Raw genomic sequence first — 15,044 nt, forward strand, 5'->3', positions numbered from 1 at the left:
CATTTTTCAATTGGAGGCTTGTCTATGTTGGTTTCTGAACATAAAGTAAAACCTTAAAGTCCCAGTCAGAAGCAATATAGAGGCATTCATCACCGTAATACTGGCTTTTGTTGCATTTATCTCAGCCAAAGTGTGGTCTTACAGAGCTCTGCATCTGCGTGATATAGACTACAATGTCTTGTCTTGTTAATGTGATATATTTTAAGTAGGGCTGTCAATCGATTAAAATGTTTGATCACGATTAATCACATGATTGTACATAGTTAATCGTGATTAATCGCAAATTAATTGCACATTTTTTATCTGTTGAAAATGGACCTTAAAGGGTCAGGTATTTAATATTCTTATCAACATGGGAGTGGGCAAATGTGCTGCTTTATGCAAATGTATGTATATATTTATTCTTGGAAATCAATTAACAATAAAAAACAATGACAGATATTGTCCAGAAACCCTCACAGGTACTGCATTTAGCATAAACAAATATGATCAAATAATAACATGGCAAACTCAGCGTAAGTTTGAAGCGTTATTTAGCCTCCTTCGCAAGTTGCGTTAATGCGTGAAAGAAATTAGTGCCCTTAAAATAAATTTACGTGACACGTTATTATCGTGTGAACAGCCCTAAATCTGATATATTTTATGATACCTGAACGTGTGTTTCTGTTTTCTCTCCGCTAGGTTCAACATGCCTCATGACGACAGTAACAAGTGTAAGGAGGACGGAGCCAAGATTCAGCAACATGTGATGGCTCCCACACTTAACTACAACACAAACCCTTGGATGTGGTCCAAGTGTAGCAGGAAGTACATCACAGAGTTCCTTGAGTATGTCGTATTCTTTTCTTCAGGATTGTTTCCAAACATGCATGGAGATTAGATCACGTAGATAATGTTTTTCTACTGTTTCTGAACAACCCAAACAGCCTGAAATCAAAAAGGATATGCAAAGTAGTTACGTCAGTTAATATAACATTTAAACTGGTTGTATTATTTAATTCTCTGGCCAAATATCCTTTAAAGATACTGTATTTATAAAACTGCATCACAGAGATTTCACAAATATGTTTCCTTAAACACACACAGAGTGCAGAGTATGCATACTGTATGCCGTTTTTTCACTTTTGGCAGCAACAGCCACATTTTTAAGCTTAAATGCGTCATTTCTCAGGGCTGTTGCAGCCTCTAGTCTCTTCTCTTCCAAAGGCTCCTCAAACTGCTGAGAAAGACCAGGGAACTCCCACTGTAGAGAAGAGTAAATGGGATAGTATCTGGCAACTATCCAACTATATCCATAGTTCTCCCTGCATCTCCACTCTTGAGATCCCCACCACTTACTACATATAGCTGACTGAATATAAACAGAAACCTGTCAAGATACCGAGCAAGCTGTGTGTACAGTAGGAGCTCTATATATGTACAGTAAAAATGACCTCTCCGGCTGTACTGAGTGTGCTTTCTGTCTGTTTGTGTCTCTTTGTTTCTCCCCTTTTTTCTTTAAGTCATTTTATTTTTATTTCTTAATAGCACAGGATATGGTGAGTGCTTGCTGGACGAGCCCGTTTCTAGGCCGTACACTCTCTCGCAGCAGCTGCCCGGACGGATATACACTGTCAATAAACAGTGTGAATTGATATTTGGGCAGGGGACGCAGGTGTGCCCTTATATGGTGAGTTGAGTCGGCGTGCAAATCTAAACTGTCATGTTGCACGTGTGGGTCTCTGAGGGAAGCCTCTTGTGTGTTGTGATGATGTGCTGCAGAGGTTCTCAGCTGAATCTGAAGCCTTTAATTTAACATTGTTTTTGTATTTAACAAAATACTGAGATAAAAGCAAACATTTAATTAAAGCAGCAGTAGGCAAGATTGGAGCAAATATGATTAAAGAAAGTTATCTTTTATAAAAGGGTTACTATCCTGACAGTAGTGCATGAGACAGGTAATCTGAAAAAAATCATGTTCCTCTGTGTCCTCCTGTGCTCCTAACGGCATCTGCAAGATTTCACAGACCGGAGGGAAACAACCAATCAGAGCCGAGCTGGAGCCTTGCCGTCTCTGGGCAGCTGTCAATCACTCGCGAACTCCAATCAAACGGCCAAACTAGGCAGCGCTGATCAAATATGAATCAGGATTTACTTGGCTGACTATTTCTCACCTCAAATGTTTTCAGAGATATCTTGTCGTGTACTGTTTAGCTGTAAAATGACAAAGTTTGAGACCCGGCAGCCATGTTGAGATCAGCTGCAGAAATACCAGCAAACTTTCTCATTTTACAGCTCAACAATACACTACAGGATGTTTCTGAGAACATTTGACGTGAGAGATAAACATTACAGTGAGCTTGAAAACAGAGCCAAGACGAGGTGCAGAAGTCTAGTTATCTCTCAGAGCACTTGAATCACAATATGCTGAAAGGTTATTATGGAATTTGTGCCAAAAACATTCTGCCTACCCTTGCTTTGATTTATGATTTGATATCTCAGCACCTATTAATTCTGTTAATGACTCCTTCTGTATATTTGTCTTGTTGAACTTTAAATAAATACCGCAGAAATGTTTTGAAAATAGGCGTGCCACCCTTAAGCACTGTGAAAACATTTTCTTGGCTCATGTTTTCTGGCCAGAGAGCAAAGTCTTGTAAGCACCTGGCTGAGGAACACCTGGCAAAGGAGGCGGCTGATGCAGCAAACTAATTGTATGGAGTCACCTTCTAGCATAATGTTTTATAATCTGTGATAAATTGGATGTCTGCCAACTGGAGTCCACGTATTAAAATTTTTTTTTTTGTACAGTGAGGTTATTAACATGGATTTGTCTGACTTTTTTTGTATAATCTCAGGGTTATAATCTGTGTTTTTGTGCGTGTTTCTCAGACCCAGTGTCGGAGGCTGTGGTGCACCAGTCCAGAGGGCGCCCAGCGCGGCTGCAGGACCCAGCACATGCCGTGGGCAGACGGCACCGACTGCTCTCCTGGAAAGGTAAGTGTCATGTGGGAATGAAGACATTTATTATTTTGATAATAAATACAGTGTCAGCAGCAGCAAGAAGTAAAAAAAAAATTTAACTGTGATTTATTAAAGCAAATGTTTGTGGTGAACATGTAAAGGGAAAAAACGTGTGAAATGTTTCAACACATTTTTATTCATTACATTATGGTTTGATACGCATATGTTCTGTGTTATGATCTGACAATTCTCCTTGTTTTGATGTTACAATTTTTCCAGTGACACGTGACCATAAAAGGAACCATGTTCACAGGCGGTTTTAATTTACTTTACAAACACTCCGACTTGCCATTGACACATATGTAAACTGTAGTAACTGAACATGGCTGGCATGTAAGTAGGTGGCGTCAAGTTGTAAATGATGGAGGGCTGTCTTACTGTAGCTTTTAATTAGGACTTTCTCACTAACCCCTCGTTTCCTGCCACTAAGACTGAGAGAACATAAAAGCGACATGAAGTCCAAAGATGCATAGACACACACACACACATGTTGAAACCTTTTCATGTTTACACCAACCTCTCGTCCCATGCCATGCAGCGCACCAGACTAAACACTAAAGCTGGAGTCTGTTTGTCCAACACTGTAAGATTATCCTCCTGTTATGAGCTGAGATATATTTATTGACTATGTGCGTGACGTTTACTTGTCCTCTGTCCAGCCAGACCCTGCCGTGAAAATGTCTTTTTCTGTTCCTATTTTTTTCCATTTGCTTCACTGTATAATTTCTCCCAGATTAGCATCAAAGCACGGGAGAGCAGATAGATGTGTTGCCAGTTCCACGGATAAAATTTCATGCGCTCACTCTGTCTGTTCCTATCCCTTTTTGTCTTTTTCCTCATCTGCTCCTATTCTTGCGTTCATCTTTCTGTTTTTGTGTCTCTCTCATCGCAGCACTGCAAACACGGCCTGTGTATAGCCAAAGAGAACGACGCCGCGCCCGTGGAGGGGGCATGGGGAGTTTGGAGCCCTTTCGGTACCTGTTCGCGGACATGCGGCGGGGGCATCAAGATCGCCGTGCGCGAATGCAACCGACCCGTGTGAGCAGTCCATTCTCTTTGTAGTCATGCATGCCTAGTGGACCTTGTCTCCATCTCAGCTGCCAAAGTCAGTGTTCCATAGATCAATCCTCCTTAATGGGATTCTTTCCATAGCTATTGTTCATCAAGACTCTGATGGCAGATCTTACAGGCCTGTTTCCTGGTAAATAAAGAGATCACTCGAGAATGTTTCCTTTCATCCTAGTTTAATGGACAGATGGAAAAGAATGGGGAATGATGAGAATGAGTTTGAACCTGAAAACAATGCCAATGGTATACTCTAGGTGAACAGTGAGCACTTACTTCTTGAACGGCTGAATTTCCCATTCATTCACTGCATTGACGTTTCAGAAAATCCTTTTATAAAGAGTTTTTAGCATGGAACCAAGCTACGAGATGATTCATGACAATGAAACATTTGATTTGGAACAAAAAAAGATTGGAAAAAGGAAAAAAAAGGCAAAGGTACAAGACATAATTATTTTGCGAATGGCTATTCACCGCCTCTGGAAACTCCCGAAAAACGTGTTAAACTAACCGTTATCGATCTCAAATGAAGACAGATTCAGCAACTGCGTGCCTTATTTCTTGCCTCAAATATTTTCAGAAACACATTTCGGTGAACTACGCCTCCAAACGAGGCGCCATGCTTGGCCTGGTTTGGAATCTGGGAGCAGAACATGGAGCAGCGCGTATGAGCATGTTCCGTCACTAGCCGTTCATGGGTGCGGAACACATTTCCATAGTAACAGCGAGCTCCACCAATCAGAGACATCGCTGTTACTCTTAGGATTGTGGGTAGTGACCTACTTGTCCATGACATCGCGAATAAAATTGTTGTTTTCTAAAAACAAGGTTGATATCATACAGGCTTGTGGCTTCTACAGGAACATATACCATAATTTCACAATCTCGTAGCTCGTGGTAATTCTACCTTTGATGGTCACGACATCATGGCTAATAATCAAATCCCTGATTCAGAATATGAATGGGATTTTCACTTTGGGAACCTCACTGTTGACCTCTATAGGGTGAAAAGGAGAATGGGCAGATAGATGAGTGTTTGAATCTGTTAGGGAAAAGATGGTAAAGCATCTACTTAACATGTTTACTAAATGAAATCAATAATTGGTCCATTCACTTCCTCCGTCTCGCTTCCAGGCCCAGGAACGGAGGAACGTATTGCGTGGGTCGCCGAATGAAGTTTCGTTCCTGTAATTCTGAGCCCTGCTCCAAGCAGAAGAAGGACTTCAGGGAGGAGCAGTGTGCGTCTTTCGATGGCAGGCACTTCAACATCAACGGTCTACCTCCTAATGTTCGCTGGGTGCCCAAGTACAGCGGAAGTGAGAATCCTTTTTTTTCAGTCACCGGCATCCTGCTTGCCCCTTTTATCATCCCTGTTTTACCTGTGAACAATCAACATAATGTACGTTTGACATTGACATTTATTGGTATTAAGTGTTAATCTCCGTCTTCCTTCCTTTATCAGTCCTGATGAAGGACAGGTGTAAGCTGTTCTGCAGGGTGGCAGGCAGCACGGCCTACTATCAGCTCAGGGACAGGGTCATTGATGGCACGCCGTGCGGACCCGATACCAACGACATCTGTGTCCAGGGCCTGTGCAGGGTGAGGTCCCTAACTCTTATTAACTTGTTCAAATGCATATGCACAGCTGATATTGTTATAACGGGGACCATTCTTGAACAATGACTGTGTGGAGTGGATATAATCCTTTTTATTTTCAATCCAAACCACTGTATTTATTGCCTCAAACCTGTGACAGGTAAAGCTTTAGTTTGAAAGCTTTATTACTAACATACCATATATACATTCCCCGTGTACGCCACACACAGTGTTTTGGTTAGATTGTGGTTCAGTAAGTTGCCTTCCTGGCCTTTGCAAGTGGATTTTTTTATCCATGCTGTGGCACTAAAGCTAAGCTCTTCATCCTTTATGGAAAATCCCAAATGTCTCTTGCTTAAACCAATTACAAGCAGAGCTCATTCAGTGTGCTGTTTTAAAGGAAATTAATTACAGATGGGTGTCAGCGATATGGCTATAACTCAATAAGTTATTGAGTAACTATTTTAAGGGTCACTGGGTTTGACTTGCTCTTTTCATGATCAGTATTTCATCAAGAAATAAAGAAATTATGGTCAAGTAGTTGGCTATTCATCTGACATGTTAATATTGCAGTGTTAAACTTTTTCCAAGCAACTGGATTTAAAAGAGAAAGTTGTCATATAATGTTGTCTGCACATCGTTCTCCTCTTTCTCCCCTTTATCCTCCATCTGTCTCTCGCTTTTCAAACTTCTCTTCTACTTTCCTTCCCTTTTGTCCCTTTCCTACTACTACCATTTATATTACTCCTGGTATTTTCTCATTTCGTATTTTGTATGTCCCTCCCTTCTACCTCTTCACTGAGCAGCAAGCGGGCTGTGACCACGTACTGAACTCTAAAGCCAGGAGGGACAAATGTGGCGTGTGCGGAGGTGACAACTCTTCCTGCAAAACTGTGGCAGGCACCTTCAACATCGTCCACTATGGTGAGCTATAGCCTCTTTTATTACGCCATCATTTTCACTTTCAGCAAGAATAAAAGACAGCAGAGCAGAGCGTATTGCTCTGACACACTTTTATATGTGCTTAGATGTCAGAATAAACAGACCTCGAGTGTACTAATGATCTAAACACACTACTCTTATTGCTATTTGCAGGCTATAATGAAGTAGTGCGAATACCCAGTGGTGCTACAAATATAGATGTGCGTCAACACAGCTACTCAGGGAAACCGGAGGACGACAACTACCTCGGTAAGACATCCAACATTTTGTTTAAAAGAAACTTCGGTTCATATTTTCATTGTATTTCCCACATTTCCATAAATATTTTCACTCCAGTCAATGTGCCGTTGGAAGCCTGCATGTTTTGTCTCTGCCTGCCTGTCTATGTGAATGCTCAGCCTTCAGCGTAAAGTCATGTATTACAAACCCAAGGAGTTGGCACATAGTGTGCATGCTAATACGTTAATGAGCCAGAACTAGGCCTGTGGGTACCATTCCTGCAAGGTCAGTTGGTTTATAAGCGTTTGTATCTCGTGTGTGTGTGTGTGAGTGCAGGTGTGTGTTTTCTTTGGTTCTGTAAATGTGTGTGTGTTTTTGCACCATATGCCTGTCTGTCTGTCAGGATATGGCTGCTTTGTTAGCGATTAGTGTACATGTCTTGTTGGCACGAGCGTGCTGATACTTGAGCTCAGATAGCCCTCTGGCTACCATTCCATCAAGGTCAACTAAGGTGTGTCTGTAATGTGTATATGTCAGTGCATATTACTGTTTTGTTTTATTCTGTCTGTGTGTGTGCGTGTGGTTGATTATATACCACCGTGTAAACATGGTTTTTCAGTTGTCACCCTTTATTATGTGTGCATATTTATATGTTTTTGTGTATGGTTACAGTCATTAGGGGCCCAGAGTGGAGACGATTTTGCTGGAATGAGGGCCGCTCTCTCCACGGTCATATTAGTGTAATGTGTGAAATGGCGAGGAAAGTAAAGGCAGGAAATTAGCTCCATAATCGCATTAGGGTGAATGAGTGCAGCAGACAGAGTGGCTGTTGAACAGAACAGGATGCCCCTGGATGGGACTTCTCCTGGAACAGAGGATTATTCTACCCCAATAAGACTTTACTGCTGCCTACTGCACGTGCCTTACTGTAAATGAAAACGTTAGCCACAGTGTTGCTGAGCTGCCCTGTCACACGCAAAAACAACCTTTTGTTTAAGCTTGTTAGTATCATAACGACGATCATTTTCACAAGTCATTTTTTATTTATTTTTTCTACAGTTTTGTGCCAATTAAGCTAAGATAATTTGATCTTAGTTAGAATGCCACTCAGTCTGTCCCAGTGGCATCAAGCACACTAAAGCCTAGTTCACAGTACACAACCTTTGCCCTGATTTTTTTGCTCCCCGACAGTTTTTGGAGCTCCCCGACTAAAGCCCCAGATCAAATCGGCGTTGCACATCGGCGTTCGGGTGTCATGTGTGTGAACTGCTCAAAGACGTGAGCTGAGAGGCTCGCAGACGCTCACCGATGCCTCACAGACACATTCCAGATATCTAGCATGCTAAATATCTGGACCTGTCGGGGACTGCGGCTACAGCCAATGAGAGCGCGAGACACGGGTCGAGGGGAAACCTGGAGGAGGAGAGGTCGTCTGTAACAATAGGAACTTACTGAATGTGTTGGAGAAAAGTTGTTGTTGCACCTCGAGGAATAAATAGTAAAAATGAGTGCGGAAACTGCGGAAACTTGTTTACAACAAGTGCCAATGAAAACATCAGCAATGTGTCTCACATATGGTATCATGTCATTTACCGTGTATTTCACATGTGTGTTTTTGTGACAGAACATAGTTGGAGACCTCATCAGGGATTCCTCCTGTGAAAGATTTTGTAGTGTTTGACCTCCTGTCGCCGGTCAGTCTTGTAGTGTGTAAACCACAACGACTTAAAGACTCCCGACTCTGACGACTTTGAAAGTTGTGCAGTGTGAACTTAGCTTAAGTGTTTTCTCTCTTTCTCTTTCTCTCTTTCTGCAGCCGTATCAAATAGCCGTGGAGAGTACCTGCTTAATGGAGAGTTTGTGGTCAGCATGTTCAAAAGGGAAATCAAAGTAGGAAATGCCGTCATCGAGTACAGTGGGTCTGACCATGTCATCGAGAGGATCAACTGCACTGACCGCATCGAGGAGGAGATCATTGTCCAGGTAAATTGTCCTTATCCTGAAGGCCTTGTATGCCATGCAGGAGGTGCAGAGCGAGACTGATTTAGAAGCAGTGGCATGAGTAAAACTTTTGCCACTTTAAATATATTTTGAATGCAGGAACTTAAATACGTCCACAGGCTTGACCTCCAAAAGATTGACTTGGAAGATGTGAACTTTCTGTGATGTTTAAAAACTCATAATCTGTATTCTAATGCATATCACATTGCGTGCATTTTCCCCAGGTGCTGTCTGTGGGGAACCTTTTCAACCCAGACGTCAGGTACTCCTTTAACATCCCCATAGAAGACAAACCTCAGCAGTTCTTGTGGGATGCCTATGGGCCCTGGCAGGAGTGCAGCCGCCTGTGCCAAGGTGAGGGGGAGGCACAAGGGGGTTGGCACAGTGAGGTGATGGGGAGCGGTCAGTGATAAATGGTGTGGTGAGAGTAAAGATGAGATGCAGCGGAGAGAGGAGACGTGGGAATCGCTGAGCCAGAGGCATAGGAGAGAGAGGATTGTCTGGATAAACTTGACGGCTTCATGCGAGACATATAGGTTTGGAACAAGCGATTAAAGTTCGACCTCATAGTACACTGTGTCAGATTACCTTCTTTGAACGACCCTGGATATGTCGGAGTACGTAGGCGTGCAGAGGCGGATCGCAGGTAAACTCGAAAACCTGTTATGTGTTATGACTCAAACACTTTCTTTTTCCACTTTTTGACACTGCCCTGCTTGAACAACCAACGGTAAATACCACAGAGAAACCAACGAGTTCACACAGCAGGATAAACAGCTAACATGTATCGCCATCAGCACCTTTTTTGATTTTTCCGATTTCTACCGCTTCTCTGGCAGTCTGCGGCACACGAAGCTCTCATAGCACCGAGCTGCAAAAACTGGGTAACATGAGGCACTGATAGAGAATCTATTTCCTGCAGCCACATGAGGTTTAAATCTCTCTCAACTGCACAGTTGGTGCACTGTGATTCAGTGCAGGGATGTCAACACAAGAGGGTGAAGGTGAAGCACATTGCTGCTGGTAGTCATTACGATCCTACGATGATCTATATTGTGAGCAATTTGTTGCATCGACTCGGACAACTACCTGCAGGATGAAACAGAAGCTGAGGTCAGGCAGTGGAAGGTAGAGGATGACTTTATGAAACACTAAATTGCAACTCTAGTCGTGCATTTTTGCAGGTTCCTTTGTGTCTGTCTCATCAAAGAACAACATACAAAGGGAGCAAAATAAATTCTTTATTTAAAAGCCTAAATATCCAACAAATTTTCTTTAACTAAAAAAATACTGTCATGGGTTCAGCATTTCATCGTTTGTTTGGTATGTGGTGCTTCAACGGAAACCTTGAAACACCTTTTATGTGGATATCCAATCAGTGTTGATGGTAAACGTAGTCCATTGAAGCAATAAATTCCTCAATGCATGCTATACTGACAGAGAAAGCTGAGTTCTCCTGCTCGCTGGGCTGTGCCGGCAGTGCCTACATGTTCCAGGATGCATTGCGCGAGCTACTGACTCCCAGCCAAAACATAGTGTAACCGAGTCGCGCCTATACTTATGCAGGGTTAGGGTTAGTTAAACATAAACTATTTTAGGAAGTTTTGTTTTTGAGCGGCATCTAGAGCACAGCGCCCCCTGGCTACCCAGAGGGATACAATCTAATGTAGTTTGTAGTTCTTCTTTGCCTCCAGCTATGTCACTGGATGCAGGAAGTATAACAGATTTTTGCAGCAGGAGAACTCCGCTTTCTCTGTCAGTATCGCACGCACTGAGGAATTTATTGCTTCAAGCGACTACGTTTCCCGTCAACACTGATTTGACATAAAAAGTGGCAAATTTCTCTCAAGAATTCTAAGAGAAACTTTTGACTTTTTAAATTGACCTGCTGTCCTAACTTGCATCATTATGTCTTCACAGGAGAGCGGAAGCGGAAGATCCTCTGCAGCAGAGAGTCAGACAGGGTGGTGGTGTCAGACCAGAGGTGTCACGGTGCACCTAGACCTGCTGTCTTCACCGAGCCCTGCAACACTGAATGTGAACTCAGGTTTGTTTTACCAGTTCAACCAGACTTTATAGCAGCTATAATGATCAATATAATTCTTTCTTCACTTCATCATTTAAACACACTGATGAGGATTTTCCCCCTCAACATTTGCTGCAGGTGGCATGTGGCTCGTAAGAGTGAGTGCACAGCTCAGTGCGGCCTGGGATATCGTACCCTGGAAATATACTGCGCCAAAATCAGCCGCGCTGACGGTAAACCCCAGAAGGTTGATGACCGCTACTGCAGCGGTCAGCGCAAACCCGACGACAAGGAAGGTTGCCATGGAGACTGTAACCCGGGTGGCTGGGAGTACTCTCCTTGGTCAGAGGTAAGATTGTTAGAAGGAAGCGTGGGGGGTGTGTGTGTGTGTGAGCATAATCCAGATGTTTATAACAGGTTGTGTATATGTGTTTACACGAGCTGATATTCAAACGTTTGTGCTGCAGTGCTCCAAGAGCTGCGGTGGCGGCACCCGCCGTCGAGGGGCGGCGTGTCGGAAGACAGCCGAGGCTGGCGGCGATGAGAGCAAATGCAGTCAAAGGGACAAGATGGCCGTCCAACCCTGCAATGAATTCCTCTGTCCACAATGGAAGACTGCCGACTGGTCTGAGGTCAGTTCAGCTCTCATTGTATTCTCTTGTCTCTCTTCTCACTGGTCACATTTAGTAGATTGAGGGGATGATACACTTCATGTTTACGTTAGAACATTCCTTCTTTAATTTCCAATCATATACATACATAGAAAAAACATCTTGAGAGGAATAATTATGTAATTTGTGAGTTTCTGTTGAGGCATACAGTTACATAAGGCGTGTGCATATACATTTTTCTGTGAGGAAGACTTCCTGGCGTTTATGAAGCTGAGTTTAGTCAATGTAAAGAGAAATAGTGTGATTACTGTAGTTTTAAGCTATCAGTGATCTGGGTCAAATGTGAAACCCCAGTGTTGATCGTGCATGTCTCAGCTTCAGGAGACTTACTCCACTCTTTCCACTACAGTCAGTGTTGGGAAATCGCTGATTGCAGGGTGAGATTGTACTTAACTGCTGTACAGTTTACACATTGTGGAGCGAGGAGCTTGCAAAGCTTTGGGCTGCATTCCAGGAATATTTCAGATCTCCCATCTGGTGCTAATAAATACAAACACCTACACTGCTCTGTATACATATGCACTGTACTCGCACATAAACAGACACTCTGGCCCGGTCTTTTGGTCCCTTCCAACCGCTATTTGTTTTATAATCTGCACATCCTGCTTTCCACAAGTGATCTTCCTCTTGTCATGAACTGGACTTCCAACAACCAATGCTCATATAATGTACTGTATACTTATATATCTGTAAAACGTGAAATATTTCCCTTTCAGTGCCTCGTGACGTGCGGGAAAGGCTATAAGCACCGTCAGACGTGGTGTCAGTTTGGTGAGGACCGTTTAGACGACCGCTTATGTGGCTCATCTAAACCTGAGTCGGTGCAGACGTGCCAGCAGCAGGAGTGTGCCTCTTGGCAGGTCGGACCCTGGGGACAGGTGTGTGTTAACAACAGTGTGCACTGATTATACATCGTTCAAGTTTGTCAAAATGGATCATTTGTGATCAAAAATTCATTTGTGGGGAAAGAAGGTACAGTATGTACCGATGCCAGCCCCGTCGCACGAAAAGACGTAGTGAATGACACGATAATGCTCAAGACACACCAAACGTAAGAACGCCGTTCTTACGTTTGGTGTGTCATTTGTACGTCATGTAGTCTGACTGAAATGTAAATGTGTCTGCGTAAATATACTACGCTCAGAGTTAGTGACGTAGAATAAAAAATTGAGAAAGACTGCTTATGGCGGTTGGGAGTGGAGGTGGATGGGTCCAACAAACACAGGACTTTGAACCAGGTGGCCGGTGGTCGAGACCGTTGATTTTTTTTGCAAGTTATGTTTGTGACGTTTGTCACATGTTTTCCCTACTTATGTTGCGTTGTTTCCGTACGCATTTTACTTAGTTTACTTATTTATTTTAAGCCCAATTAGTACGTTTTTCTTAAACCTAAGTGAGTTGTTTTGTTGCCTCCTTCTGGTAGACCACTGCGCCTTCATGCATGTATGTAATATTCACGACTCAGCGAGGCAAAACGTGACACTGACACGTTATCCTCTGGTTGAAAGGCGGGTCTATTGAACGCTTTGGCTTGATACCGGGTTGGCTGATGCAGGGGTACAGATGATGGACAAATCCAAGGCCATACCTGTTTATTGTGTGATGTCAAATAATCAATCTGTTAATCTTATAGAGAAATCAGGTGTTCTTTTCTAAGATTGGCCCGCTGACTTCATGAAATATAATAATCTGAATTGCACAAATGCTGTATCGTACTGCGCGGTACATCTGTCTTATATCAGAAAATGAATCAGTGTTTTTTATGAGGCTATTCCTGATGTTTTGATCCACAGTTCATATATAGGTAATGCAGATAGAATATCTACCCAGTAGATGGGAAGCAGCATAGAGGCTGACGTTTACATTTACTGTTGCTTCTCTGCTGAATTCTCCCCAGATGTAAACCAATAGGGGAGGACACAGATAAGCTAAGCTCATCATTTAGCACTGTCCCCTTTTCTCTCGCCTGTTTAGACACAGAGCACATCCTGCCAAAATAAACATACAAAAGCCACGGATGATGTGGGCAGGCGTGTTCCTCTACAAAGGCATTATATAGGGTTATGCATACAGTACATAGTGTCTGTGTGTGTGCAGGCGCAGTCTCATTTGTGTGTGTGTGTGTGTGTGTGTGCGCACGGGGAACTGAACACCCCAAATATTTGAGCTATTTTTGTGCCCCCCCATCAGAGGATGTGCGCACGTTAAGGTATATTTGAAGTCGTTTAATGAAGCGTTGTCAAATGGTAGTTGAAGGTGCCGCCACACAAGTTTGACCCTGTTTCACTGGAGGCAGTGAGGCAGAAGGGATTGTGGGTTAGTAGCCTCTGACTTGGCTACAGTGGAAAAAAGAACAATGTATATGAGTAAAGGTTCTTCATGTATTTGAGCTTTGAGACTTTTATCTGCTTGAAACTTGGATGTTTTTCAGAGGAGTGGAGGGATAAAATAAGCCTTTTTATCTGCTAAGCCTGGTTCACAGTTTCTTTTTATTTGTTTGTGTGTGGGAGTTGCTTTTTTGGCTCCGTTGATCTGTCTGTTTTTTGCTTACCTCTTTCTATGTTTTTCTCTGTGGCTCGCTGTTGCTAATGTTCCCCCACCACTCCTTTTTTTCCCTCCTCTTTGAACCCAGTGCACTACCTCGTGTGGGCCAGGCTACCAGATGCGAGCGGTGAAGTGTGTAGTTGGCTCTTATGGTTCTGTCATGGATGACACTGAATGTAATGCTGCCACCCGACCCACCGACACCCAGGTAAGGAGGCCATTATCTACCTTCTTTTCTCCCAACATCATTTTGTTACTTCTCTCAACTGCCCAAAATCTCTTCATCTCTTCCTCGCTGTGAGAGCAGCAGTCGAGTCTCGAACTGATTCATAATGTGAGGAGAGAAGGACGCATCCACGTTCATGCACGCTGACACTCAAAACACACACAAACACACATTTCATTTCCACCTGGTCTCAATAAAGCTATGTTGTCTGATCTAGTCTAGAGGGAAAGACAGAGGGGGAGGTTATACCGGCCTCACTACTATCCCCACAGAGACACACAACTCTCAGATGGAATGTTTTAGGATAACCTTATAGTGTTATACGCTTATCTTCGTTATGTAAGAGACACTAAGGTCTGGCAGAGGGCATGTTTGTGTCTCTTATAAATATATAGATATTGCCCATTAGGGATAGGAATCACCAGAGGACCTAGACACGATATTTTCACAAAACTTAAGTCACGATACGATCTTATTGCGATTTTAAAACTTTTGCGATATGCTTTTTCAACTGCAAATTATGCAGTTTGTCAACATCTAATATTTACTTATTAGATATCTAATAATATCTAATAAGATGAGTGGTTGTCTGTCTCTATGTGTCAGCCCTGTGATAGTCTGGCGACCTGTCCAGGGTGTTCTCCGCCTTTGCCCAATGTCAGCTCCAGCCCCCCCTCGCGACCCTGAATAGGATAAGTGGTTACAGATAATGGATGATGGATGGAAGATACAGTTTTCACTGTGTTCATCT

At 43.0% G+C, this 15,044-nt stretch overlaps 1 protein-coding gene across 1 annotated transcript in view; it reads left to right on the top strand.

Annotated features, from left to right (window-relative positions):
* Positions 1 to 15,044, top strand: part of adamts9 (ADAM metallopeptidase with thrombospondin type 1 motif, 9) — a 64,554-nt gene that overhangs the window by 10,241 nt on the left and 39,269 nt on the right. The window contains exons 9-23 of the mRNA XM_074618037.1: positions 682 to 828; positions 1,528 to 1,669; positions 2,872 to 2,976; positions 3,896 to 4,041; positions 5,203 to 5,384; positions 5,531 to 5,667; positions 6,471 to 6,588; positions 6,760 to 6,855; positions 8,642 to 8,808; positions 9,051 to 9,180; positions 10,747 to 10,873; positions 10,991 to 11,201; positions 11,320 to 11,484; positions 12,240 to 12,401; positions 14,156 to 14,275. Of these exons, the coding sequence (XP_074474138.1) occupies positions 682 to 828; positions 1,528 to 1,669; positions 2,872 to 2,976; positions 3,896 to 4,041; positions 5,203 to 5,384; positions 5,531 to 5,667; positions 6,471 to 6,588; positions 6,760 to 6,855; positions 8,642 to 8,808; positions 9,051 to 9,180; positions 10,747 to 10,873; positions 10,991 to 11,201; positions 11,320 to 11,484; positions 12,240 to 12,401; positions 14,156 to 14,275 (2,155 nt within the window). The remainder of the gene's footprint in view (positions 1 to 681; positions 829 to 1,527; positions 1,670 to 2,871; positions 2,977 to 3,895; positions 4,042 to 5,202; positions 5,385 to 5,530; positions 5,668 to 6,470; positions 6,589 to 6,759; positions 6,856 to 8,641; positions 8,809 to 9,050; positions 9,181 to 10,746; positions 10,874 to 10,990; positions 11,202 to 11,319; positions 11,485 to 12,239; positions 12,402 to 14,155; positions 14,276 to 15,044) is intronic.

This window comes from Sebastes fasciatus, chromosome 1 (genome assembly GCF_043250625.1).
Source record: "Sebastes fasciatus isolate fSebFas1 chromosome 1, fSebFas1.pri, whole genome shotgun sequence".
Lineage (NCBI taxonomy): Eukaryota > Metazoa > Chordata > Actinopteri > Perciformes > Sebastidae > Sebastes > Sebastes fasciatus.